The following is a 26915-nucleotide window of genomic DNA, read 5'->3' as shown; positions in this document are numbered from 1 at the left end:
TTTGAGTATTAGTGTAATTCTGACCATTTTTCCTTCTCTTATTAAGATTCTTGAAATAAGATTCCTCTTATAATTGTGTTGGCACTTGGTAAGAAATGTTAAGGAACATTTAAGATAAATCCATAATAATTTGTTTTCTTGTTGAATTGATATTCCTTGCTATGGAATGCTATTTTTATGGATGCCTTAGATTTTTTTCTTTAATAAAAATTCAAACAAACTGCAAATATATATGTGCTTTAAAGGGATACATTAAGAATTTACCACCTGGGTGGTTCAGTTGGTTGGGCATCTGTCTTCAGCTTGGGTCATGATCTCAGGGTCTTGGGATCCAGCCCTACACCAGGCTCCCTGGTTGGCGAGGAGCCTGCTTCTCCCTATCCCTCTGTCACTCCCCCTTCTTGTGTTCTTTCACTTTCTCAAATAAATAAAATCTTTTTAAAAATTTACATTTTGGGTAGAGCTTTTTTACATCATAGAAGATAGAATAATACTTGAATTTTATATTTTAATTTTATATTGTTATAAAATTCTCAAGTTCAGATTAATGGTGCAGTTTGTCTCAATGACACCCAATAAGAAAGGTAAAAAAAAGCTAACTAAGACTTTCTACTTTTTCAAAAGTACACTTGTATCCTTTGGCAAATCTGGGGAAAGCAGCTTGTCCCAACAAATTTTACAGAGTTCTCACTTCAGTTTACAAGATTTGAACATTCAATCTTAATGCATTTTATATAAAACCTTATTGAGAAGCATACCCATCCAAGATTAAGAGGGCATTTTTTCCCCTCATATTCTTTTTATGTTCACAAATATACTCTTTTTTTTTTTTTAAAGATTTATCTATTTGAGAGAGCATGCACGTGCACACATGAGTGAGGGGTGAGCCAGTGGGAGAAAGGGGGGAGAGAGAATTTTCAAGGAGACTTCTTGCTGAGCATGAGCCCAAGAGAGGACTGGATCTGAGATCATGACTTGAGCTGAAACCAAGAGTTGGTTGCTTAACCTACTGAGCTACCCAGGTGCCCCTATTCTGTTTCTTGAAACATGTTCTCATTGCTATGAATTGCCCTCTTCTGATTGCTTTTACTGCATCACATAGATTATTGAATGTTGTGTTTCTGTTTTCAGTTGTCTATAGGCATTTTTTTATATCTCAGATTTCTCTGATGATCCCATGGTTGTTTAGTAGCATGGTTAGCCTCCACATTTTTGTGGTTTTTCCAGTTTTCTTCTTATAATTGATTTCTAGTTTAATACCATTTTGGTGGGACAAAGTGCTTGATGGATTTCTTTCTTCTTTAATTTATTGAAACTTGCTTTGTGATTTAACATGTGATCTGTCCTGGAGAATATTCCATGTGCACTTGAGAAGAATGTGTATTCTGTTGCTTTTGGATGGAATGTTCCATATATATCTATTAAGAACATCTGGTCTGATGTATTGTGTAAAGTCAGTGTTTTCTTACTGATTTTCTGTGTGGATGATTTATCTATTGGTGTTTAGTATTATATTTTTATTGGTTTATTCCTTTAGCTCTATAAATATTTATTTTGGTGTTCCTATGTTGATGCATATATATTTATAAATGTTATATCTTCTTCCTGGATTGACCCCTTTATCATTATGTAATGCCTTTCTTTAACTTATTAAAGTCTTTAAAGTTTATTTTTTCTGTTAGAAGCACAGTTCACATTTGCATGGAATATCTTTTTATTTCCCTTTACTCAGTCTCTATGTTACTTCTGAAATTAGTGTACTGTAAGCAGCATATATGTAAGTCTTCTTTTTTTTAATCCATTCAACCACTCTGTACTTTTTGGCTCGGGAATTTAGTCCATTTACATTTAAAGTAATTATTAATAGGTATGTATTATTGTCACTTTATTTTTTATTTTTTGAGATTTTATTTAATTATTTATGAGAGACACAGAGACAAGCAGAGACATATGGAGATGGAGAAGCAGGCTCCCTTTAGGGAGCCTGATGTGGGACTCAATCCCAGGACCCCAAAATCACCTGATCGGAAAGCAGACAATTGACCAGTGAGCCACCCAGGCGTCCCTTATTGTCATTTTAGTAATTATTTTCTGGCTGTTTTTGTAGTTCTTGTTTCTTTTTCTCCTTTCTCTTCCCTTGTGGCTTAATAACTTTCTTTAGTGTTATGTACATATTTCTCTTCATTTTCTTTTGCATACATACTATAAATTTCTGCTTTGTAGTTATTATGAGGTTCACAAATAACATCCCATGTATATGACAGTCTGTTTTAAGTTGATGACAACTTAAATTTGAATACATTCTAAAATTACATTTTTATACTGCCCATGTTTTGTTTCTGATGTCACATTTCACAGCTTTTTATGTTATGTATCCCCTGATGAATTATTGTAGTTATAGATATTTTTACTACTTTTGTCTTTTGACATTCATACTAGCTTTATAAGTGATTAATCCACTACTTTAACTACATATATTACCTTTTTCAGTAAGGTTTTTACTTTCATATTTTCCCGGCATTAATTAGTGCTATTGCTTTTTACCTTAAAAAAATCCTTTTAACTTTTTTTTTGTAAGGACAGTTTAGTGGTGATGTACTTTCAGCTTTTGCTTATCTGAAAAATTCTTTATCTTCTATTTTTTTAAGATTTTATTTATTTATTCAGGAGAGACAGAGAGAAAGAGAGAGGCAGAGACACAGGCAGAGGGAGAAGTAGGCTCCATGCAGGGATGCCGACGTGGGACTCGATCCCAGGACTCTAAAATCAGGTCGTGGGCTGAAAGTGGTGCTAAACCACTGAGCCACCTGGGCTGCCCTATCCTCCTCTATTTTGAATACTAACCTGGGCAGGTAGAATTAACATCCCCCCCCCCCCCCCCCAGTAGTGTATTCCTGGTTGGAAGTTTTTTCCTTTCGGTACCTTGAATATGTCTTGCCACTCTCTTCTCCCTGCAAATTTTCTGCTGAAAAGTCTGCTAATGGCCTTATGGGATTTCCCTTGTACCTAACAAATTTTTTTCTCTTGCTGCTTTTCAGATTCTCTCTTTAACTTCTGACATTTTAATTGTAATATTTCTTGGTGTAGATTTCTTTGGGTTTGTTTTATGTAGAATTCTCTGTGCTTCCTGGACCTGGATGTCTCTTTCCTTCCCCAAGTTAATGAAGTTTTCAGCCATTATTTCTTCAAATAAGTCTTCTGCCACTTTCTCTTTCTGTTTTCCTTCTGGGACCCCCATAATGAGGATGTTATTCCACTTGATATTATTCCATATGTCCTTTAACGTATCTTCATTTTCTAAAGTTTCTTTCTTTTTCTGTTTCTGTTTATTTTTTTAATTTTTTTTTTCCTGCTCTGGTTGGGTGAGCCTGTTGCTTTGTCTTGTAGCTCACTAGTAGTTCTGCTTCATCTGGTGTGCTGCCAAACTCCTCTAGTGTATTTTTTTAGTCTAGTTATTGTATTCTTCTGTTCTGTGATTCTTTTTGGTACTTTCTTGTGTTTTATCTTTGTTGATGTTCTCACTTGTGTTCATCTGTTCCTCTACCAAGTTTGGTGACTGTCACTTTGAACTCTTTAGCAGGTAGATTACTTACCTCTTTCATTAAGGACTTTTTCTCAAGTTTCGTCTTGTACTTTTGTTTACAACTTATTCTTGTCCTCTCATTTTGCTTGAGTCTCTGTGTTTGTTTCCGTGTAATAGGCAAAACAGCTACCTCTCCAAGTCTTGAAGGAATAGCCTTCTGTAGGAGGTGACCCATGGGGCCCAGAATTACAGTATCCCTGTTCACCAGAGCCAGGCTCTCAAGGGGGATCTCCTCTGTGTGCTGCGCATGCCTGCTGGCTGTGGTGGGGCTGTGGCTGGGCCACCAGAAGTGGAGACTGGGCACATGATATAATCAGGCTTTTGCCTGATTGTGGCATGGTTAGGCACTGGATTTGTGGATACCAACCTGCACTGGCAGGTTAGAGGGAAATTGTGAAAGTTAGCAAGGTCGTGTTAGCAAGGTAGAATGTGATCACAAAAATAGCACTTTCCAGTGCTTCAGTTGTTGGAGAGAGTTGCAGTAGGTTCCTGCCTCTCTGGCAGTTGTTTTAAGATGAGTAATTAGGTCTCCTTCGCATATGGTCTAAGAACTTTTCAGACTGCTGCTTTTGGATTGGGTCTCAGGACATGTGAGTCAGCCTGCAAGCCCTTTAAGAGTGGGTTCACAGTTCCCTACATATCTGTGGTTCTCCTGGACCAATTCCTGTTTATGTTACATTTTGGGGGATCATCTCTCTGGTGCATGACCCAGGGATTGAGGTGCCTGTTGGGGGGCACAAACCCCTTACTCCTCAGGGAAAAGTTGCATATTTTTTGAGATCTCTTCTGATTGTGGGTCACTGTGCCTGGGGTGGGGTTTTGGCAAGAGCATGTCTCTGCCTCGCCTACCTGTCTCAATGTGGCCCTTTTATCTTTTGCTGTAGAGATAATGTTCATCTAGTTTTCAGAACTTTTTCTTAGGAAACTAGTCCATTTTAGCTGTTGAAGTTTTGTGTCCATAGGAAGAGGTGAGCTTAGGATATTCCTACACTGCCATCTTGAACCAGCTTTCCAAACAGATTCTGAAATAGGGAATTGTGAAATAAGATTTGAGTCCCTATCTGCTAAGAAAAATAAGTCAGGGAAAGACAAGTATCATGAATTCACTCATATATGCAATTTAAGAAACAAAACAGATGAACATAGGAGAAGGGAAGGAAAAATAAGACAAAAACAGAGAGGGAGGCAAACTGTAAGAGACTGTTAACTCTAGTAAACTGAGGGTCGCTGGAAGGGAGGAGGGGTGGAGGATGGGGTAACTGGGTGATGGCGTTAAGTAGGGCACATGATGTAATGAATACTGGGTATTGTATGCAACTGATGAATCATTCTATCTCAAACTAATAATATAGCACATGTTAATTAAATTGAATTTAAATAAAAAATTTAAATCCCTATAAAATGAAAATTACATATCATCACTATTTTATCAATTTTGAGATTCTTCTGTAGAGTCTAGGTTGTTTGTTTATATTTCTTTAATGATAATATTTCATGTAAACATGGATTTGATAGTTTGAGTGATATCGAATGGAATGAAAATACTAAGTAGTAGTTTGAGGGTCTCATTAATTTTTCTGGCAGTTCCCTGTACTTGGTTTTTTTGAAGTGAATAATTGGAAGTCTGAAAAGACTCTGTGTAAGTTAATGATGATACTCATGATCTCAAAGGAGAGTAATTTAGCAACCTCACAGGAGACTTTCCCAAAAGTGATGCTGTTCTAGACTGTCAATGAGAGCCTGTAATAAATGAGCTGGGATTTTTTTTGTTTTTTTTTTTTTTGTTTGTTTGTTTGTTTTGGAACTGCTTTTCTCAGTTCAGAAACAACGAATATCCAATTTATAATATCTGGCAGAGGCAATTAAAATAATTTAGAATTTACTATTTGGTTTGTCAAGGTACATCCAGGAAAGAAGAGCCACTTACTAAGGGTCCTCATGTGTTTAAGTTCTTTAATAAAAGTGGCAGTGTCCTAAGCTATATTTAAGAAGTTAATTTGAGATCTTCTTACATCACATTCTAGTGAATCATTTTTGGATTTTACACCACAACTGAACTCCCTGGTCCTTGTTTCTGTGGTTTTGTATTGCAAGGTCCGGAGGTTTAAAACTAATAACACCATGAAAATTCTCCATGAGTCATCCTGTCAGCTGTAGCTTCTGTTTGAATCTTTCTGATATAACTAACTAATGTTTATTGCCAGCTCTGCTAAGAACTTTTTATGCTTTAGATTTAAATCCTAATGAGAAGGTACAATGGTCGATAAATTTCAGGCTTTTTTTTTTCTTCTATTTCCATAGTTTTTAGTTCTTTTAGTGACTCTAAGCTAGACCAGTTATAAATTGTAGGTGGTTAAAGGATTTATGACTGGTGTTTTTGGGGGGAGAGGAGTGGTAGTGGTCATTACTACTTTTGGTTCTATGAATCTTACTGTCCAGAGATAGAAAGATTGAATTAACAGTTAGCTGAAGTCAGCAGTATGTTCTAAATCCCTATACTTAAGGGTACTTATGTATTACAGACAAATGCCCTTTTAGCTGTTTTGTTTGTTATTTTGTGAAAAATGATATAATACTAGAGCTAGCTAGTTCATATTCACATTGGAGTAATTTCAAACTTTAGTGTTGTGCTTTAGGCTATTTAAATTATTTTGAGGAAATAGATAAATAAAAAATTTGACTTATATCCAGGACATGGAATGCCTTAATCATTCTTGATACTCTAAAGGAGATACGGAAATAATGGACTTTCTTGCTAAGTGGCAGGTATGGTCGACAGTTTCACAGGCTTAAAAAAAAATCACTGACCCTACTTGCTAGGAAAATTAAAAGTTTGGGTTGTAACCTGATCTTTTCTCTTACCCTGCAGCATCTGGGAAGTTTGTTAACTTGAGTATTGACGTTAATTTTATATGACTTGGCAAGTTAAACCTATAGTTTCATCATTGGCTTTGAATTTTGCATTTCTGTGGATTTTACTGAGCTAAAAACCTATGTGAACATTGTTAGTCTTTAAGTTTATTTTTCTTTTCTACTTAATTTGAAGTCTCTAAAATTCAGATTTTATTTTTGTTCTAGCAGCTAATAATAATTAAGTGGTTATGTATGTGCTAAGCAGTGTTTCTGATTTAATGCTTTGCATTTTCTAATTCTCAAAACAAATTTGTAAGTAGGAAGTAGTATTATCACTATTTTACAGATGATTGTTAGGTTAAGCAACATGTACAAGTGTAAGGACACCTTTTAAATCGCAAAACTAGACTATGAACCTTGTTATTTTGGGGCTTTTCCTGAGGAACTCCTATCCCTGAGGCCTTGAGATCACATGCAGTTTTTGTTGACTATAACAGTATTGGGAATGCTATATTTTTTGCATTGACGTTTGTTATCATTTTATGAGGATGGAGCCTTAGACTTAATCTGTGGTCCGTTTTGCAGAGTTCTTTGTCTAGAAACTCTCTGGACTGGCATGAATTCCAGTAAGCCAGTGGCATATTTCATTGATTCCAAAGTGCACGGGCTTTTCACCCTGCCGTTTAACATTGCTAAAATCAGGATGTATCTTACAATGGAATTTTTGAGAATTCTAAATTTAGTAGCTAACATTGTTTGCTAATGAAAACTTGCCTGCTATCCAGTATAGGTAAAATATCCTGAACTGAATTCTCTATGTTTCAATCATCCCATATGAAGAACCATCCTGAACCCAAATTCTTCATCATAACCAAACCCCCAAAAAACCATCTAATACCTTGAAGGAGAGGAGGGTAGATTAAGATTTGAGTGTGTTATCTCTCTTTTTCTTTCAGGACACTTCTCACAGGAGTAATGTCAAGGGCTGTCTCTTTTCTCACACACACACAAAAAAATCTATAACAGGAAAAAATGACTTCTAATAGTCTATATATTATAAGCAAACATATGATAACACAAACTTTGACAGCTGTTTGCAATTTTTTTTAATGTAAAAGAATTTCTGTTTTAACAGTCCTAAAGGGATATCCTGATTGGAAAATCATATACATGTATATATATTATAGAGTTAAATATGTGTATATGTATGGTTAAGCCTGGCTAAAACTGGAAGTTTTACTAAAGGAAGTATTATTTATTGAGTTAGAATTCTTTAATTATAAAATCACAACTCCCTTTACACTGTAATAACATATTGGGAGGAGTATGAAAATTAAAACTTTGGGGGAGCTTCTATATATTACTACATACGGGGTTAATATTACAGCCCAGAACTTATAAAGAAGAAGGCACCCTGAATCAAGTGAATAAATGTAATTGTGACCCTTTAGGCTCTTGTTTAGGATTTGTGGCATTCAAGTATGTTTAGTATCATAGGTAATCAAAAGTAAGAGCATCTAGTTATCTTACTCCAGTGGCTCACATTTCTGACAACACTTTGCTTTTTAAAACATGGTTCTTCATATTGGTACTTGGACTTTGTCTTACATCTGGAAACATACATACACACATATGTAAGTATGCACAAACATGTTCAATGTTGGCTAGATGTCCAAGCCGTCGATATGATATTTTCAAAAGCCACATACAGTTTAATTAAGCACATCTAATATAATTCAGCATTCAACTACAGCTCTTTCCCGTAAATATCTCACCAGAGGAGGTTGTCACAGTTTTATAATTGGGTACAGAATGGACAGGGACTTGAAAATAGAGGATTTTGTGCACCAGAATTCTTTCGTCAGCCTAGTGTTGGGCTAATTGTGGCATTTAATGATTGTAGAAAAAAGTATTGATTTAAAAATTTTTGTTTGAGAGAAGTTCTTCATCTGTTCTTTAAGAATATAGTAAGTAGATTTTGATAAACAAATTTTACTGCACAGGAGTCCTTGTTCTTCATCTTTTCATTCCATTTTTATCATCCTCTTTCCCCTCCTTTTCCATTCCCTCATAAGAGAAAGCTGCTCAGGAAGCTGGTTTACAATCACTAGTCTGGGAACTTCCGGGATTCTTTACCAGAATCTCCCTGGATGTTGCAGTCCCTGACGCAAGCAGCATTGTTTTGGGGTAGGAGTTTTTATAATGGCTATCAGGAAGAGTGGCTAAGGTTGCTAACTGCAGGTATTATCCTTTGTAGAAATCAGTTGGGAATTCTTTTCTGCCAACTTCTATATTCATTTCTAAATTAAAAAACATATTCCCACCTCCCCACTCCCCTAACAAGTAAGGATGGGCTTCCTATTTCTGACAATTTGATGATCTTTTGTCATCAGTATATTCTCTAGAGCAGTGTACTCTTATCCAGAATCTCTTTTCCTTATTATCCCTAACTTTGTTGGGAGTTAACATGCACTCATTATAGAAGTTTTCAGATTCTTTGTCTTTTTCTTTGGATCACTTTTGGCTTATATAGGAGTTAAAGGAGATTGTAATTAAACTTTTACTTTAGAGATTATTTTTTAACTAAACTGTCTCCAGGCCAAATAAAATAGCATTCAAGTATCATTGTTTTATGTTTGTTTCTTACTGTGTTTACTAATAACTTTAAAACAGTTTTGTTGATACTCTTAATAAACCCCATTTTTATTACCCAGGCTAAATAATACTCACATAAAATGCCATGGGTTGAGGTAATTTCTGAAATGACAGACCTGAAAAGAGGAATAGGAGGAAATTTGAAAACACTTGTAGACTTAGTGTTTATGTGTAACATCAAATTCTTCTCAAGGAGCCTCAGTAATATTTCTTTCAAAAAAGGCAACCAAGAGGAAATACAGTAGTTCTTAATAGCTTATAGAACCGAAGAAAGAAAAGATGTACCCTTTGTTTTCTACTTTTGGAACATAGTCTTTAAAAAAAAAAAAAGATTTTATTTATTCATGAGAGACACAGAGTGAGAGAGGCAGAGACACAGGCAGAGGGAGAAGCAGGCTCCATGCAGGGAACCTGATGTGGGGCTTGATCCCAGGACTCCAGGATCACGCCGTGGGCCCAAGGCAGGTGCTCGCTAAACCACTGAGCCACCCAGGGATCCCCCTGGAACATAGTCTTAATAACTGGTAGTACTGCAATGGTATTTTCTCTAGATTTCTATTATAAATGCTAAACACAAATAAATGAGAATTGTAATTTGAGGGAAGTAGACACAGATCCATAGAGTAATTAGCACCCAGATATCTTGGGGGATGGGGAGTAGTGATGGACAGGAAGAAACTTTCCTTGCTAGGAAAACTTAACGTTTTAATAGTAAGATATTTCTCTTTGCCTTAGTTTTTTAAAATCTGTAAAATGGATATAGGTTTATAGATCTCTTTTAGGATTAGATAGCACGTGTCAACAGTTTAGTACAGTGCTTAGTATCTAGTAAGCTCTCAATAAATTTAACTGTTGCTATTAGTATTTAGATTTTTACAAAGAGAACCTATACTCAGTGACGGTTCATGGTAAATGCACCTGCAATTTAAGATTTATCTAAGGAGATACTTAAAAATAGCATCCAGCTTCTTACTCATACTTACCCTGTTTGTTGAGTCTTGCTTTGGGTAAGTTAGCATAAGATGTAAATCTCTTATTCTGGTTTAGTAGAATGGCTAAATTTAGTAACAATCTTATAAGTGAAATAACTACATCTTTCTTTTTTTTCCCCCTTTGTTTCAGGTTTCCCCTCAAAAAACCTATAAGGTAAGTTGTTCAGTTGCCCTTCGTACGCTTAGGTTAAATCTTAATTAGAAGCATTCCTTCAAAATTATGGCGGATTTTTGTGGCTTTTGAAAATGTGGATTTAAGTAGTTTAAAATATCAAAATGTTTTACAAATTTAAAATATAACAGGTGTTGCATATTTTTTCTGGAAGACAGCTTTGTTTTGATAACATTTTCAATGTTTTTAATATAAGCATTTTAAAAGTTTGTTCAAATTGATAGTTAAGGTCACTCCCTATGAAGAGATTTAATTTTAAAATCTATTGTGACTGTTTCCAGTTGTGAGTAGCTTGAGGAGTGTAAATGGCTTGCCAGTTTTTGATGTGTTTTATCACTTGGGTAACTACAGCTGCCTTTGGTTAATGAACTTTGGCAAACTGAATCAGTCTTAATTACTTTAAGACAGTAAAGGAAAAAATCCAAAATGTTCAAATATGCCTGTGCATGAGCCATATCTCCATATGTATTCATATCCTGGAATTAAATGCCTTTTCCTCAGTACTTGTTCTCACTGCTCTCTCATCCTCGGTGTCATAAATATTATTTAAAATGTAGGTAGTATATCATTCCTAATTATGTTAGTGCTTTTATCAGTTTTAGTGACTGCATTGCATGGTCCAGGATACCAATGCTAACCTTGGCATTTCAGTTAATTAGTAGTGTATGTATCATAGTGAGGGCTTATTTGCTGCCCAACCATTATCTGATCAGTATAATTGGGTAAGCCATACAGAAAATAATAATTCTGGTGTCATCTGGGCCTGCCTGATTTCTGTAGCTAGAGGTCTAGTGAGGCTTGCCTAAGACTTTTTTTTTTTTTTTTTTTAAACTATTCTCATCCATGCTACATTAACACCGTGATTTTGAACCTGACCATAGTATATGTAGGTTCAGGTTGGGGAATGTGTTGAATTACTTTCAGGCACTGTTTTCTTACCTGTTTAATGGAAGTCATAACAACCTGTGAAAGCTACTGAAAGAATTTACTTCTAAGAATAAAATAGATTGTAATACTAAATCCCATTTCTAGGTTCTTTCTAGGAATAAAATAGATGTAATACTAAATACTAGTTTTATTATTTTTAAGCATTTTTTATAACCAAATAACTAGATTCCTTATTATACATAGCATAGACTGAATTTAAAACTTCTTGAAAAATATGAAAAAAAAATAAATCAAAAATAGATTTATGAGGATGTATAAGATTACTTGGATTCTCTTTGTAAGACACACTTGCAGTTTTTAAATTAAGATTTTATTCTCTTGGTTTGCTTACAGTAAATATTTGATTGCTTTGCTTTAATTTAGGCATGGGAGTATTTTGAACCGAGAGTCACCAACAGATAAGAAGCAGAAAGTTGAGCGCAGTGCATCACATGATTTTGATCCCACAGGTAAAACACTGTTTGTTCTTCCAAAGAATACTGAGAATAGTGCAGTTCAGAATAACTCAGCTGAAGCTGTATAACTACCTGAAACACCCAGGAGTTATTGTTTGGTCTACTTGTGATTCTCCTTCCTCTTCAGCAGTATAATATAAATCCTTTGCATTCAGGAGGAATGCAAGCATTTGTAACATTCAACAATTCCACTATGGAAACAATATTGTAGAGCGTCTTTTATTCAAAAATAACGATGATAATAAAAATCGTCATTATATCGTAATTTGGAGATTCTAGTCAGACCAAGGACTTGGCATTAAAATAAACCATTAAGTATGAGCGGTAGCATCTCATAAAATCAAAGCTATAACTACTACAGATTTCTATAGTCATTTAAAAATTCATGTGTGATCATGGTAAATTGGAGTATTAGATAAAATCCACATCAGAGATTCATGATCATCTAATTTTAGAGTCAGCAAATGAATAGAGATCCCTTTTTCTTCAGTCAAAAATATTCTGAGCTTAGAGACTCTTTTAAGTAATGTCGATCTTTCCTGAAATTTTCATGCTAGTAGACTTCTGACTATTTATATTCTTAATTTTATGCAAATAGATTGAACTCCTGTTGTAAAATATGTGTTTTTGCTTTCTCCTTTGTGAAATCATTCAGTATTTAATTTATAAAAAAAATGATAATTTTGCTTCTGCTACTTGAAGCTGATGTGTGTTCTTTGTACACATATAGTGTTACTCAGTTGTATGTTCCTATAACAAAAGGAAGTAAATGCTGAGGTCTTGGATACACAAATGAAATGTATCTTTTTACATATTTTTGTTAAGAAATGCTTTTTTTAATAGAGTATATTTTTTGTATCTAACTCAGATGTTTCATATTTTTAGTATAAATTGTTCTTTTGAAAAACTATTATAAATATTATCCAGGAAGGGAAGACTAAGAAGTGAATAGCTAATAATTTACCTGCATCTTGGGTCGTGGGTAAAAATGAAATCCCAATCATTAATTTTAGGCTTTGTTGGTAGGGTATAGCTTCTGGATCTCCATTAAAAGAGAATTCTTTATTTCTCACACCTAATTTTAACATCATGGGGCTCAGAGGCTTTTATTTATATGATTAGTTATAGTCTTGCTAATGGGTTTCTGCCCTGTGTTCATATAATTATTAGAGTCTTGTTAGATTGGCCTCCTCTGTATTACTCTGCTGTGATGTGCCCATGTCCATAGACAGATTTGGTGAAGCAGTGTGCAGTGCTTCAAAATGAGGTTATGACAACTTTTAATGTCACCTCAATGATTGTCAGACGATATATTTTGTAGACTATTCACGTGTTGTTTTGTTTGAACATATTTTTATTGCACTGTCTTTTCTTCGATAAATCTTTAAAGTATGTCATTACTTGTGCTGTTCGTGACTGTTCTAAGTGCTATCACCTGTGATGTTCATACTTTGTGTTTGCACGATTTAACTTGATCATGATTCATTCTTTTTCCCCCCCATGAATTTTTTTTCCCCTTACATTGGTCTCCATATTTTCTATATCTCTCTCCTTTTCTCCCGCTCCTGTGCAGATAGCTCCTCCAAGAAGACAAAGTCTAGTTCAGAGGAGAGTAGATCCGAGATATATGGTAAGCTAATGTAGCCAATTCAGCCTTGCACCTTTGGAGCTTGCTTCATGCTGTTTTTTGTTTTGTTTTTTTGTTTTTTGTTTTTTGTTTTTTTAATAACTGCAGCCTTCCTTGTGTCTGCTCTGCATGGCATGGCAGGGAAAGGGAGCCTGGGGTTTTACTGTGGCTGCAGCTGGGGAACTGAAGGTTGCTAGAAACTAACATCGTAGAGTAAGAGTAGGCCACATGACCCATCTTCTCTTTCATCTTGCCTATGATGGGAAAGTGATGATGTCTCATATGTTTGAGTTGGGCTCCTTCACATAACATAGGTGGGCTTTGAATTCTTGTCATCTTCTTCTCGTGTCCCATTTGCCAAGTTTGGGTCATGTAGGATTTTATGGCGACCGGTCTTTCCCTCTAAGTGTAGCACTGGTGTGACTTAGAGGTGTTAGCGTTTCATTGGAATTTTTATTGGATTTTTTTCTTTGTTTCTCTTTATTGGCCTTACCGCCTGGAAATGCTGTTTGTATATGATTTATATACAATAGCAGAAATATCTTAGTATTTTATTTCTGTGGCTTCCAGAGTTTGTTTTTGCCTTTCAGAAGTTTCCCTGAAGCTTATTCTGAATGGGAAGATGTTAAAATGATACCTCTTCAGAATAATTTTCACAAAGAGCAGGTTTAATCTGAACAGTTAACTTTGGCAACAGATGATTGAAACACTAATATTTCTAGACTGTGTTCTGTCTCCCAAAGATAATATAAACCATGTTTGTGACGTTCATACATGTTTTTCTCTTTCCTTTGCACAGTTTCACCTGCCCTCTTCCCTTGTTTTGGCATCCAATTAGTGCTTTGAGAAAAGCGAATAGGAGAAGCACTGCTTGGAACCATGACTTCTAAAATCATCTCTGAGAGACTAATAAGTTATTTCATTTTAAAAAGATTCCAAATTTGGCCTCAAAGGAAAATCAGGTCTTCTCTAAAAGAGCCAAAATTCTACCAAATGGAAGTTTCCCCAGATGTAGCTATTTCCTAGCCTGACATACATGAAAGGAAAAAAATACATGAAAGCACCCCTCCCCCTACTTGAAGACATTTTATAATTTATATCTCCTGACACTTGAGCCCATAGTATCACATATTTTTTTAATATTATGAGACCTTGGTGTTTGGTTTTAAACCAGCAAATGCTTCTGTGTTAAATAAATATAGTTCTCTGCTTTGGTTTTTGTGGCCAGTGCCTTTTTCTGTGTAGTCAAACCTTTTACAGTAGCTCAAGACGAAATGTGTACCATGCTGTATGGCATGGCAAGTTTGTGTTTTCTTCCTTCCAAAGTACTTGGCTCCTCGTAAGTAAGAAATAGCTTCTGGATTTCTCAAGACTCTGTCTTTCTGTTCTATATAAAGAGCTTCCTATGGTTTATTCTCTCCTTAGGAATGTGAACACTATCTTTATGGCTCCCTTCTTTTCCAGTAGCCTTTGCAATGTTATATTTCACCTCCCCCACCATTTTCCTAGATATGTGGTATGTATGCAAAAGCTTGCTGTTTGCTTTGGATGCCAGGATGTTTGCTTTGGATGATAGGATGATAGGTATGTATGCAAAAGCTTGCTGTTTGATTTGGATGTTAATATTTCGGTGATAGGAATATTAACACTAGTTCAGACATGCCATTCACTTGTTAGTAATAGAAACATTTTAAGTGGTAAATGGGGAAATAAGGTGTGGTTTCTTCGTATGTTTGTTTCTTGTAAACCCTCGAAATACCTTTTTTGGAAGCTCATGAGTCCTTAAAAAGCACTTATAAAAGGGATGACTTGATCAGAACAGAGTTAGCATGCACACTGAAATCTCTTTGACATTACAAATATTTTATCACCTGTGTGAATAGATTTCCTCAGACTAGTTAACAGAGAAGAAAAACAATCTCTAGGGAGTAAAAAAAAAAAAAAAAAGCTTAGAAATAATGGATTATGATTGAATAGAGTCATAGTGCTGACATTGCTTTAGTGTAGGATCTCTTAACAAGCCCGTTTCTGACTTGAGATTTTACATCATCTTGGGGTCAAATTCACTAGCTCAATATTTAGATAAATGCTAGTTCTTCACTTACAAATGATTTATTTTGAATCTTCCTAGCTGTTTTTAGAGCTGTTTTATGAGATACATTTACTTTGCTCATTTTAAAAGAAAACCAAGTGTCTGTTTTGTGTTGTTCTTCTGTTAAGTTTCTGCCCAGTGCAGTAGATCAGTATTTATTCCATTTCTCTTTATTTTTCCCTCTATACCTTTTGGAATCTGTTGATCACCTGCAGATCATGTTTCTGATCTACAATTTTAATTATACTTAATTTTCTATTTTTTTCATGAAAATCATAATGGAGAAATTTTGTGGACTTTTGTGGAATAGGAGAGAGTTAGCGAGGGAATTTGGAGTTTGACTGCAGCCTTTTCCTGCCTTCTGTCTTAGATTCATGAAGAGATTCTAGCTGATAGTATTATGTACAAAAAAGCTATGTCTTTTTGAAACTGTTTTAATCTGCTGGGGTTCTTATAACAAAATACCAGAGACTTGGCTTAAATAACAGAATGTATTTTCTCTCACTTTTAGAGGGTAGAAAGATGAGATCAGGGTGCCAGGTTCTGGTGAGAGCTCTTTCCTGGCTTGCAGACAGCTACCTTTTTGCTTTGTGCTCACATCGTCCTTCTTTGGTGCAAGTACATGTAGAGAGAGAAGTCTTTCTGGTGTCTCTTCTTATAAAAGGACACTAACCGCATCATGAGGGCCCCATTCTTTTTTTCAATTTTTTAAAAAACATTTTAGATATTTATTCTTGAGGGACACAGAGAGAGAGGCAGAGACACAGGCAGAGGGAGAAGCAGGCCCCCTACAGGGAGCCCGATGTGGGACTCCATCCCAGGACTCCAGGATTATGCCCTGAGCCAAAGGCAGATGCTCAACCACTGAGCCACCTGGGTGTCCCAAGGGGGAGGCCCCACTCTTATGACCTCATCTAATTCTAATTACCTCCCTAAAGCCCTGCCTCCAAATACCATTACGTTAATATTAGGGGTTAAGGTTCAGTGTGTAAATTTGGAAGGGGGCGTAAATAGCAGTCCATGGCAGAAGCAAACTGCTAATACTTGCACATTCCTGGTTTTCTGGAATATATTCCTTCAGAATATATTTTTTAAAAAATCTTACCTTTTTTCAATTCAGTTTTCTCAGATGTATAAAGGTGAAAGTCATCAAGCTCTTTCTGCTTTCTTCAGCCTGGCAGAGAGCATTCTGCAGCATGAACCTTCTAAGTCCTCATAGATCCCTCGCCTCTTAACCTCTTGAAGTCTGACTTCTGAACACATGCTATCTGGAAGGTGAATCAAAAGATCCTGCTTGAAATCTGTTAACTTTTTCTCAGTTCTCACCTTCCTCTGAACAGATTGGCAATGCTGATGCCCTTTTTTGGCTCCTGTAATATTACATCAATCTGGTTCTTTTCTCTCTGCAACTGTTTTGTCTTTTCTGTACTTGGCTGCTTTTCCCCTTTTATAGATGGAGGCATGGCCTGCGTTTCTGTCCTTGATCTCTTCTGCTGTTTCCAGTCTTATATTTTTAACTGTTTACTGAATACTTCCACCCTAACCATCTTTCAAATTCAGAATGACCAGTGTGAAATTCATCATTTTTCCCTGTGGCTAGAAATCCATCTTTCTCATGATTCCCACCATTCTTTTCATGGCACTGCCTTTCTGCCATTCCCCTTGTCTTGGTTTCTTAAAGTTTTCTCTGACTACTGCCTTTCCCTGTCCTCAGCGGTTTGCCAGGCACCATTGATTCTACCACTTTCTTTCACTTTAATTTCACAGTGATTCCCTTCCCTTTCTCCATTAGATATATTTTATTAAAGTAAGGATTTGGTCATTCACTTATGAGGCAAGTACAAATGGTTAATTAAGTTGTGCTATAATTTGTTTCTGGTTTATCATTCTCTCTTAATCCACTCCTATTACTTCTACTACCATTTACCTAAAGGCACCAGCCGCTCCTCCACATTTTCCCTTTCCAAATATGGCTTGGGGGTTCTTTCTTTGCTCATGCCATTCCCATTGTCTTGAATGGCTTACCCCCTATAACTCCCCATCCTACAAGGCCCAGTTCACATACTGCCTCCAACACAGGACTTTCCTAGGTTTGCCCCCTTCTCTGTTGTCTGACCTCTGACATCCTGCTTTGTATCTAGTTATTTGTGTTTCTACCCATCTTTGCATCTCCCACAATGCCTGACACAGCAGAGGCTCTCGTTAAATGAATTTTGAATGAATGATTATTGATATTAGAGTGAAGCATTTTAGTAAGGAGAACTAATAGAATACAATGTTGACTCATCTTGATTGGATTTTTCTTCTCTTCAGAAAGATTTTAAGGTATAAGAAAATGTAACTTAGAAAAGAGACTTGCTGCTGGTAATAGTCTAAAAGGATGAAATCAGCCCACTTGGAAGTTAAAGCTTCCTCTTGCTTGGCAGCATTGTACATTTAGAATCCAGAAGCTTCTTAATCAAAGGATTATCTGAGGTCTTACTCATAAAACATGTATGTCTGGCAGCAGTTTAAAAATGAGCTGTTTTTATGAGGTTGCACATGGTCTTTTTCCACACCCTTCCCTGAAGCTAATTCTTGAGAGGTGAGACTTTGAGAAGTTTGGTCATGTAATAAAATCAAAGGTGAAGAATGACTAGTGTGCTTTCACTAGAATGAATGTAGTAGGGAAGGTTCAGTATGCTGCCCTGTGTATTTAACCTTCCATTTTCAGGAATTTGCTTTTTGGTACTGTCGCTGTTGTTTTGTTTTGTTTGTTTGTTTTTTCCCAGGAATGTATCATAGTGAATTCTGAGAGTATTTTCTCCTCTTTTTCAAAGTACCTTTTTATGACTTCTTCTCCCCACTCCAAAGCTTTACAAAGGCTTAATTTCTTTCACTTTCAAAATACCATCCTTGGTAATTATCTTTTGAATAAAAAACAGTCATTTTATGTTGGTTTCAAATACCACACTGTCATAACAAGGAAAAGAAATGTCCTTTGTTAGAAAGAGAATATAAAATTTAGGAAAGGATAGTATTTATATAAACTTTTATAGAACATTTTTACTTCACCAATGATATGAAGCATGATATCTATTATTAGCTTCCAGGTGAAATAGCATAATCCTTAAAAGACAGGAAATAAAGAAAAAATGTATTTTTAACTAGAGGAGTTTTTTTAGGGTAGAAGAATCAGATTGTTTTAGTTAGAAATTAGGCAGGGCAGTAGGTTAGTGTCCTGAAAGTATTTCTCTACTTTGCATGGTTTTCAGGACAATGATTTTACTTTTTCCTAAGAAGTAATTGAGTATGATTAAAATTTCCTGTATATAAAATAAACTCAAATTTTACTTAGTAAATATTCATTCAGTACCTCTTGTGTGTCAGGCACTATGACAAGGGATAGAGAGACAAAGATGATAGGATCTGCACCTGCTTTCTAGAAGTTCACAGTCTAACACAAAAGAATTTTAATAGATTTTGGTAATTACATGAGATATGCAGTTACCAATACTCCATATGCCCTTACAAAGTAGACAGTTGTGAAAAAAAAAAAAACAAAAACTCCTATGGCACTAAGAACAATGAGAATGGAGAAATATTACCATGACCAAGTTTTAGGAGAGGTTGTTCCTTATCATTATCTCATTTGTTGGATACTCTGCCTGTCTTCACACATAGTGCTTGGATACAGCTCACATTAAAGTGATTTGTGACCTTATAAAAACTCATATTCAGAGGTAAACACATTGTATGGTAATTCTAACAGACAATAAGTGATCTAGCAAAGCCAACAAACAAATCGTAGACTATACATGTGTGTAAAAACCAGGAAAAGTGAAAATGATGGAAAGTGTTGGCTGCATGGTTGGTTTTAATTAATAAAATGTGAAAATGGCTATTTTTGGAGTTAGGTAGGGCTTTACTTTTCACTTTATCTTCTTTCATAAAACATATAAAGCCTGTTATCTGTCCTATACTCTGATTTTTCATTAGATATTGCCATTGTCATAGACATTCCCTGTGTCTCTGTGGTCCTTTCCTGCCAAGATTTTAAATTCTTCAAGGGCAAAGATGTTTAGTAGTTTTGTATTCCTCACAAACTGCAGTGTTAAATAACTGGTAGACAGTTGTTCAGTGCAGATTTGCTAAAACAAAAAAGTAGTTTTTTGTTTGTCAAAAAGAACATTTCAGCGATGTGTTAATTTAGTCTTGTTGGTGTATCCATGATTTCAATGTGAAGTATTGGTGATTCCAGTGTTAAGGGTGTGAAAGGTGGAATTTATCCTCTGTGATGGGTTAAAACACCTTGTGGTCTATAACAAGTAGAACATTTCTCTCAAGGAAAAAAAAAAACATTTTATTTTATTTTGAATGGGAAGGAACATAATAGATCTAAGCATTTGAAAGACTGGATTTCTGAATTTTGAATGGCATGACAGCTTAGTTTTTACTTAATTATAACTGCAATTCCAAGTTGATGCACATGGCATAGATTCCTACTACAAAATAGTATCATTAATTTGAAATATGTAGATTCTGAATTGGCTGTATATGTAAGGCATGTTTTCCTTTTGTATTGTTCTAGTGATTCTTATATGTTAAAGTACATCAGATTCTCAGATTAGCAGATAGAATAATAATAAATGGACACTATAGTGGGGTTGAGACGAGAAACACGAATAGTATATACACATAGCACTTTCTCTGTTTCCTCCTTTTCTTTGGCCTCATCTCCTTTTGATGTAGAGTTAAGAGGGAAAGTTATCAGGCTGGGCAATTTTGAATTATGGAAAACAGGTTTGCAGTATTTTGAGGTAATCCTACTACATTTACTCAATTTTTAGCAGTTTATTAGGTCCTAGGGCATATTTGCTAAAATTGACTTCTGTGATATTTTTCTCATAATGACCTCCCTCTCTGAGCTTCCATCCGTCTCTAGACTCTTGGCTTTTTCCCATTTTTATTAATTTACAAGCAATTTTAAAAATTTTCCTTTGGTGTCTAAACATTTGCCAGTTCCTGAAATTGTAAATGAGGACAGAGCCCCTACATTCTTGAAGCATATCATCTAGTGAGTGGATAAAAACAATAGATATCAATTGTGAGTGATAATGAGTGAAAATATCAGTGAGGGTGACAAAACATGAGAGACACCTAACTCTGGGAAATGAACAAGGGGTAGTGGAAGGGGAAGTGGGCGGGGGGGGGTTGGGGTGAGTGAGTGATGGGCACTGAGGGGGGCACTTGGCAGGATGAGCACTGGGTGTTACATTATATGTTGGCAAATTGAACTCCAATAAATTTTCTTTTTTAAATTGTGAATGATAATGATAGTAGGGGAGTAAATAGAGGGCACTGTCGGGCTGGGGGGACCTAACCTGGTCTGGGTATTTAGGAAAAGCTTATAAGAGAAGGTGATTTCTTTCTTCATACCTTCTTGCTGTCTCCTATATTCTAAAGTTGCCTTCTTAGAAGAAGCCCTGCTCCATAATATTTCCCTTCTCTGTTCCTTCCCCATCCAAAACTAATTTGCTTGTTTGTTAAAACAAAACAAAAAACAAAACAAAACAAAAAAAATTTAGACAAAGACGTAAATGAGGATTCATCTTTTTACTTTGCAGTAACAATAGGAGTTTAACATAAAAGTTTTTTTTTTTTTCTCAAAGATTTTATTTATTCATGAGAGACACACAGAGAGAGGCAGAGACAAAGGCAGAGGGAGAAGCAGGCTCCTCGAGGGGGAGCCGATGTAGGACTCAATCCCAGGACCCTGGGATCATGACCTGAGCCAGAGGCAGATGCTCAACAACTGAGCCACTCAGGCATCCCTAACATAAAAGTGTTTTTAATTGATTTTTTAATTGATGGCGTGGTTAGATGAGTAATATATTTCTGAGCAGGTAAATCCAAAGGCAGTGTACCCCTAATCATAATAAAATACTTAACACTTATGAATCTTTATTTGTATTTATCAGGGATTAAGCTAAATACTTAATATATATTATATTCAAGTGAAATACACAAATGTACAGCATGCATAAGTGAGGGGAGTGCAAAGGAAGAGAGAGAAAGAGAATCTTGAGCAGACTCCCCACAGAATGTGGGCCTGACATGGGGCTTGATCTCACAACCCCAAGATCATGACTGGAGCCAAAATCAAGAGTCAGACACTCAACTCACTGAGCCACCCAGGTGCCCCAAAACAGCAAACTCTTACTGCCCACTCTGCCTCCCTCATTTTTTACAAGCATCTTCTTATTTACAGGGATCAGAAAAATAGTCTATTTAAGAAGCCTAGTGGCTTAACACAGCAAACCCCGACATTAGAAACCTCTAATTCACTGATTTTCATTCAGCATAGGAAGTGGGATGGGAGAAGGATATAGTATGGGAAATACATATATTATGTTACAAGTATCTTGATTTTTATGTTGAAGTCACAGTATCTTATTTTGAAACTTTAAATAATTGTAAAGGAGATCATCAAATGTTTGTTTCTAAAACTGAATGTGGATTTTAAAAGATTTTGGTAAAACATTGTCCTTATTCTATTCTGAGTCTCTAATTCTGGGTCTCTAATTCTTATATTTATTGTATTATGTACCAGGAATTTATGAAGAATGCTTCCTCCTTGATTTTATGTATTATATCTATTCTAATTATAGTTTTCCCCAATTACTTGAAGGATGCAAGTCAAAGACTGAATTCTGTGAGGTTTAGATTGTCTTTCCTCTGCCCTCATTACAATGTACTATTTTGTGGGTGTGGTCAATTTGCTAATTCAAATACTGTTTGGTGTTTAGTAGTCTCTAGAATTGAAGGTTACTAATTGATGTGATGTGTTGATGTGGAAGGTCAACTTTCTTAGGTACAACTTACATAAAATAAGCTGTCCTTTTAAGGGTGCAGTTGGATGAGTTTTGACAGAGGAATGCACTCATGTAACCGTTACCTTAATTAAGATAAAGAACATTTCCATCACCCCAGAAAGTTCCTTTATGTCTCTTTGTGGTCATCCTCACCCTTCCTCCCCTTGTCCCTAGGCAACCACTAATCTGCTTTTTGTTACTATCCTTTAGTTTTGCCTGTTCTCCACTGGAATCATATAGTATGTACTCTGTTTTGTATCTGCTTTCTTTTGCTTATTAGCATGATGTTTTTGTGATTCATCCATGTTTGTTGCATGTGTTAGTTATTCCTTTTTTTCCCTTGCTAAGTAATATTTTATTATAATGGATGTATGACAGTTTATCTGTTCATCCGTTGATAGATCTTAGAGTTGTTTCTAGTTTTTGGCTCTGAGGAACAAAACTACCATAAGTATTTGTGTACCAACCGTTATGCGGACATGCGTTTTCATTTCTCTTGGGAGTGAAATTGCTGGGTCATGTGTAAATGTATACTTACATTTATAAGAAATTTCTAAACTGTTTTCCAAAGTGTTTGTATGGTTTTACACTCTTACCAGCAATGCGTGAGAGTTCCAGTTGTTCCACATCCTTGTCCAGCATTTGGTACTATCAGTCTTTTTATTTTTAGCCATTCAAGTTAGTGTATCTCATTGTGGCTTTAGTTTTCATTTTCCTGATGACTGCAGTTGTTGAGCATCCTTGCATGTGCTTTTTGGCCATTTGGGTATCTTTATTTGTTCTGTGTTTATTCAGATCTTTTGTTCTTTTTTTTTTTTAATTTATTTTTAAATAATCTTTATGCCCACATAGAGCTCAAACTCACAACCCCAGGATCAAGAGTGGCACACTCTACTCACTAAGCCAGCCGGGTGCCCTGAAATCTTTTGTTCTTTTTAAAATGTGTCCCCCGTTATTGAACTGTAGAGTTGTTGTTTTTTAAATATAATCTGATACAACTCCTTTATCAGATATTTGTATTATGAATATTTTCTTCCACTCTGTACCTTGCCTTTTCGTTTTCTTATCAGTTTCTTTAAAGGAGAGTGTATTTAAAATTTTGAGTACAATTTCCTAGTTTTTTTCTTTTATGGCTGGTGCATTTTCCATCCTAAAAGATCTCTGCTTACCTAAGATCTTGACTTTTTTTCCTATATTTTCTTATGAAGAAAAGTTGTAGCCTTTGTGTTTAGGTCCATGATTTTTCTTAAGTTAATTTTTTGTGTAGGCTTATGAATAAGGTTCATAGTTCGTGTTTTCTGTACTGTGATGCACTTATTCCAGGCTTTCATTTGTAGTAGGCTCACATACCTGTGACATTTCATTAACAGCAAGAAATACATGTATTCATTAATATGCAATCTTTAACATATCCTTCATTTTATACATCAGACTTATTTAAAAGCATTTACATAAAAAATGCTGTTTGTGTAAAAATCTTTATTTTGAAGAAATTTTTATTTTCTAATCATCACTATACTTGCATTATTTATCATGTTTTATATATTGATTTTTGGTGAAACACTTAGATCCTGCAAAGCTAAAGTATTAAATCTCTGGCTAACACAGAGTTCAGGATCTTCAGATCTTGATCTGTGATCAGACAGCCCTGGGTACAAATCAGGGTTCTGTGATGGGACATTCCTGTTCCTTTGGTTGTGGTCCTCTTTCTTTTACCTTGCCTTGACTACTTTTGTTTGCTGTTTGGTAGAAGGAAAACAAACTCTCCTGTAGAAATCAGGTAAGTACGTGAAAGGAGTGAAAGAATTGGTTGAGTTCAAAGGTTCTTTCTTGATCTTCTCTATTTTTTTCTCCTCTTTATTTTTTCTATGAGCCAATGCCTTTCTTGTCTTTGAACTTGTTCTTTCTCCCTTTTGGGAGAAGAACTGCCCATGCTCTGCAAGTACCTCCTTTCTTTATATAGTCTTTTTCTGAGAGTGAGATTGGATTTCTCTGGGGTTTACATGGGATGCTTTGAGCCTAATGTCCCCAGATGTTAGATTTTCTTGGGTTTAAACACCAGTGAGAGCACTCAAAACAGAGGGCAGTGGGGAGGATTTCATGTTACAAATAAATAGCAAGGATGCAAACAGGCCTTCCTTCTGTCTCCTAATACTTCATCTGTTCTACTTTGCCATAGCTGTTTTTAAATCTTGGAGCAGTTCTACTCTACCTGTCCAGCGAGAAACCAATATATATGATGCTTTGTGATATTCTTGCATTTGTTTTGTTTATGGGGTTAGTTCTCTGGTTTGTGATACTGGTTTCACATGCCATCTTGTGTTTCTCCAGATAGAATATAGTTCTTTACAGTTCGTTACTAATATGTCATTATGTCTTTTTCTCTCTCCCATTTTCTCTTCTCTCTTTACCCTGTGGTTCTTGTGCAGGTCTGGTTCAGCGTTGTGTGATCATCCAGAAGGATGACAATGGATTTGGGCTGACGGTCAGTGGAGACAATCCAGTCTTCGTACAGTCTGTCAAAGAAGGCAAGGCATTTTTAAAAAAAGTCTTGTCACTTGGGAGCAGAGTTAAGAATAGAAAAACTTAATGTCTATTGCCTAGAATAAAATAATCACATACATTATACAGGTCATAATGGTCCATTGTGTTAGATTGTCTTTAGTGTCATTTATAGACATGAATTCTCCCCAATTGATTTTCTTTGTACTTACTAGAAAGAAAACAGCCTTAGTTTTAGAAACTATATGACTCCTTGTTTGTGTTGCTTTTTGATGTATAAAGCAACTTTATACATCAAAAAGCAATACAAAGTTTATAGAATTTTATAGAAGTTTATAGAATTTTATTTCTTCCTGGCACCAGAGATATTTTTAGACCAGATTAAAGAAATGGTTATATGCACCAAAACACCTACTTTTCCCAAAATGACAGTAATAGTATATTCTATTACATATATTGAATACATTCTTTATGCTGTAATTTGAGGTAGGTATTTTTTATCCCCATTTACAGGGGATATTGAGGCTTAGAGTGAAAAAAAAAAACAACACATAAAACCAATCCATGGTCACACAACTAGTGAGTGGCAGAGGCACATGTTTTTTAACCATTTGGCTATACTGCCTCTCCTTCAAGAAAATTATCGGCACATGCAAATGATTTACATTTTAAGTAATTAATTTCTCTTACAGATGGAGCAGCCATGCGGGCTGGGGTACAGACAGGTGATCGAATCATCAAGGTAAGGAAAAGACTATTACGGAATTTATGATAGATTTTAAAACAGCATATATTAACTGTATTTGATTTTTTTCACTTGGATTTTTATAAAAAGCAGTGCATTATATATATTTGTTGACTATAAAAAACACTTCATTTATTTTAAAATTAGTATTACTCTTTACTGAAGGGCATAATAAAAGGCATGAATAAATGGAGTCATGTGTATTCTTAGATAGGAAAGTAACTCATTGTGATAAAGACCATTTCTTTCCAAACTACTCTGTTAGCAAGAAAGTCTCATCAGAATATATTAATATGACTGGGGAGATGTGTTATTATTTGTCAAACTCATGAGTCTTCCAAATGAATTTTACAGAGGTTTAAGAATAGCTTAAGAAAAAAAATATTATATATATGGGTATGTGTGAGATGAGATGGTAGGGATTAATTCAAAGCAAGTTGCTCTAGTCTAGGTATAGGCCTGTCCGTCCAGAAACAGGGAGGAGTGGAACGATCAGTCATTACTCTTGAGATGTTGAATAATTTGAATACTTAAAATCAAATTATTATATAGGAAAAGACACCATGAGTATTTACAAACAACTATCTAGAAATAAGTATTTGAAGTTTCAAATACCTACTACAGAGTAGAATGCCTTACTTGTAAAGAGAGAGCACTTTTAAATTCCTAAGAGAATAATAAATAAATAAATAAATAAATAAATAGCCTAATCAAAACAAGGTGAAGAATTTTATCAGGCTCCCCAAAATAATTGAAATAAATAATATATTAAGGAGGATAGGTCTCATCTCATTAATAACAAAGAAGTAGAAATTAAAATGATAGCTTAAGGGGTACCTGGGTGGATCAGTTGGTTAACATCCAGTTCTTGGTTCTGGCTCGGTCATGATCTCTAGGTTGTGAGATTGAGCCCTGCATTGGGCTCTGAACTGGGCCATTGAGCCTGCTTAAGATTCTCTCTTTCCCTCTACTTCTCACCCCCTTTTCTCTCTCCCTCTCTAAAGCATAAAATAAAATAAATAAAATGATAGGTGAAAATATATTTGGTTGTCAGAAATTTTAAAGATTATTGATAATATAACTTTGGCATGGCTTGGGCATGGTAAAATGGCTAGTCTCATAAACTTGTGAGTATAAATTGGGTAAACTCTATTTGGATGTCAATTTGTGAATGTATCAAAAATGATATACTATTTATTTTATTTTATTTTATTTTATTTTATTTTATTTTATTTTATTATTTAATTTATTTTATTTTATTTTTTTAAAGTGAGAAGGAGAGCAGGGCAGGGGCAGGGGCAGGGATAGAAGGAGAGGGAATATATTGAGCAGGCTCCACACCCAGCAGGGAGCCTGATGTGAGGCTAGATCGCATTACCTGGAGATTATCACCTGAACTGAACCCAAGAGTCACATGCTTAATTGACTCTGCCACCC

General features: G+C 35.4%; 1 protein-coding gene across 4 annotated transcripts in view; it reads left to right on the top strand.

Annotated features, from left to right (window-relative positions):
• Positions 1 to 26915, top strand: part of ARHGEF12 (Rho guanine nucleotide exchange factor 12) — a 150098-nt gene that overhangs the window by 60986 nt on the left and 62197 nt on the right. For 3 of the 4 annotated variants that reach the window (XM_038535889.1, XM_038535887.1, XM_038535886.1), the window contains exons 2-6: positions 10214 to 10237; positions 11567 to 11652; positions 13232 to 13288; positions 24661 to 24759; positions 25426 to 25475. In XM_038535889.1, the coding sequence (XP_038391817.1) occupies positions 10214 to 10237; positions 11567 to 11652; positions 13232 to 13288; positions 24661 to 24759; positions 25426 to 25475 (316 nt within the window). The remainder of the gene's footprint in view (positions 1 to 10213; positions 10238 to 11566; positions 11653 to 13231; positions 13289 to 24660; positions 24760 to 25425; positions 25476 to 26915) is intronic. The other variant, XM_038535888.1, reaches the window with a different exon arrangement.

Source organism: Canis lupus, chromosome 5, assembly GCF_011100685.1.
Source record: "Canis lupus familiaris isolate Mischka breed German Shepherd chromosome 5, alternate assembly UU_Cfam_GSD_1.0, whole genome shotgun sequence".
Taxonomy (NCBI): domain Eukaryota; kingdom Metazoa; phylum Chordata; class Mammalia; order Carnivora; family Canidae; genus Canis; species Canis lupus.
Note: the sequence above shows the minus strand (reverse complement) of the source record. Positions and strands in the feature narration are given on the sequence as shown.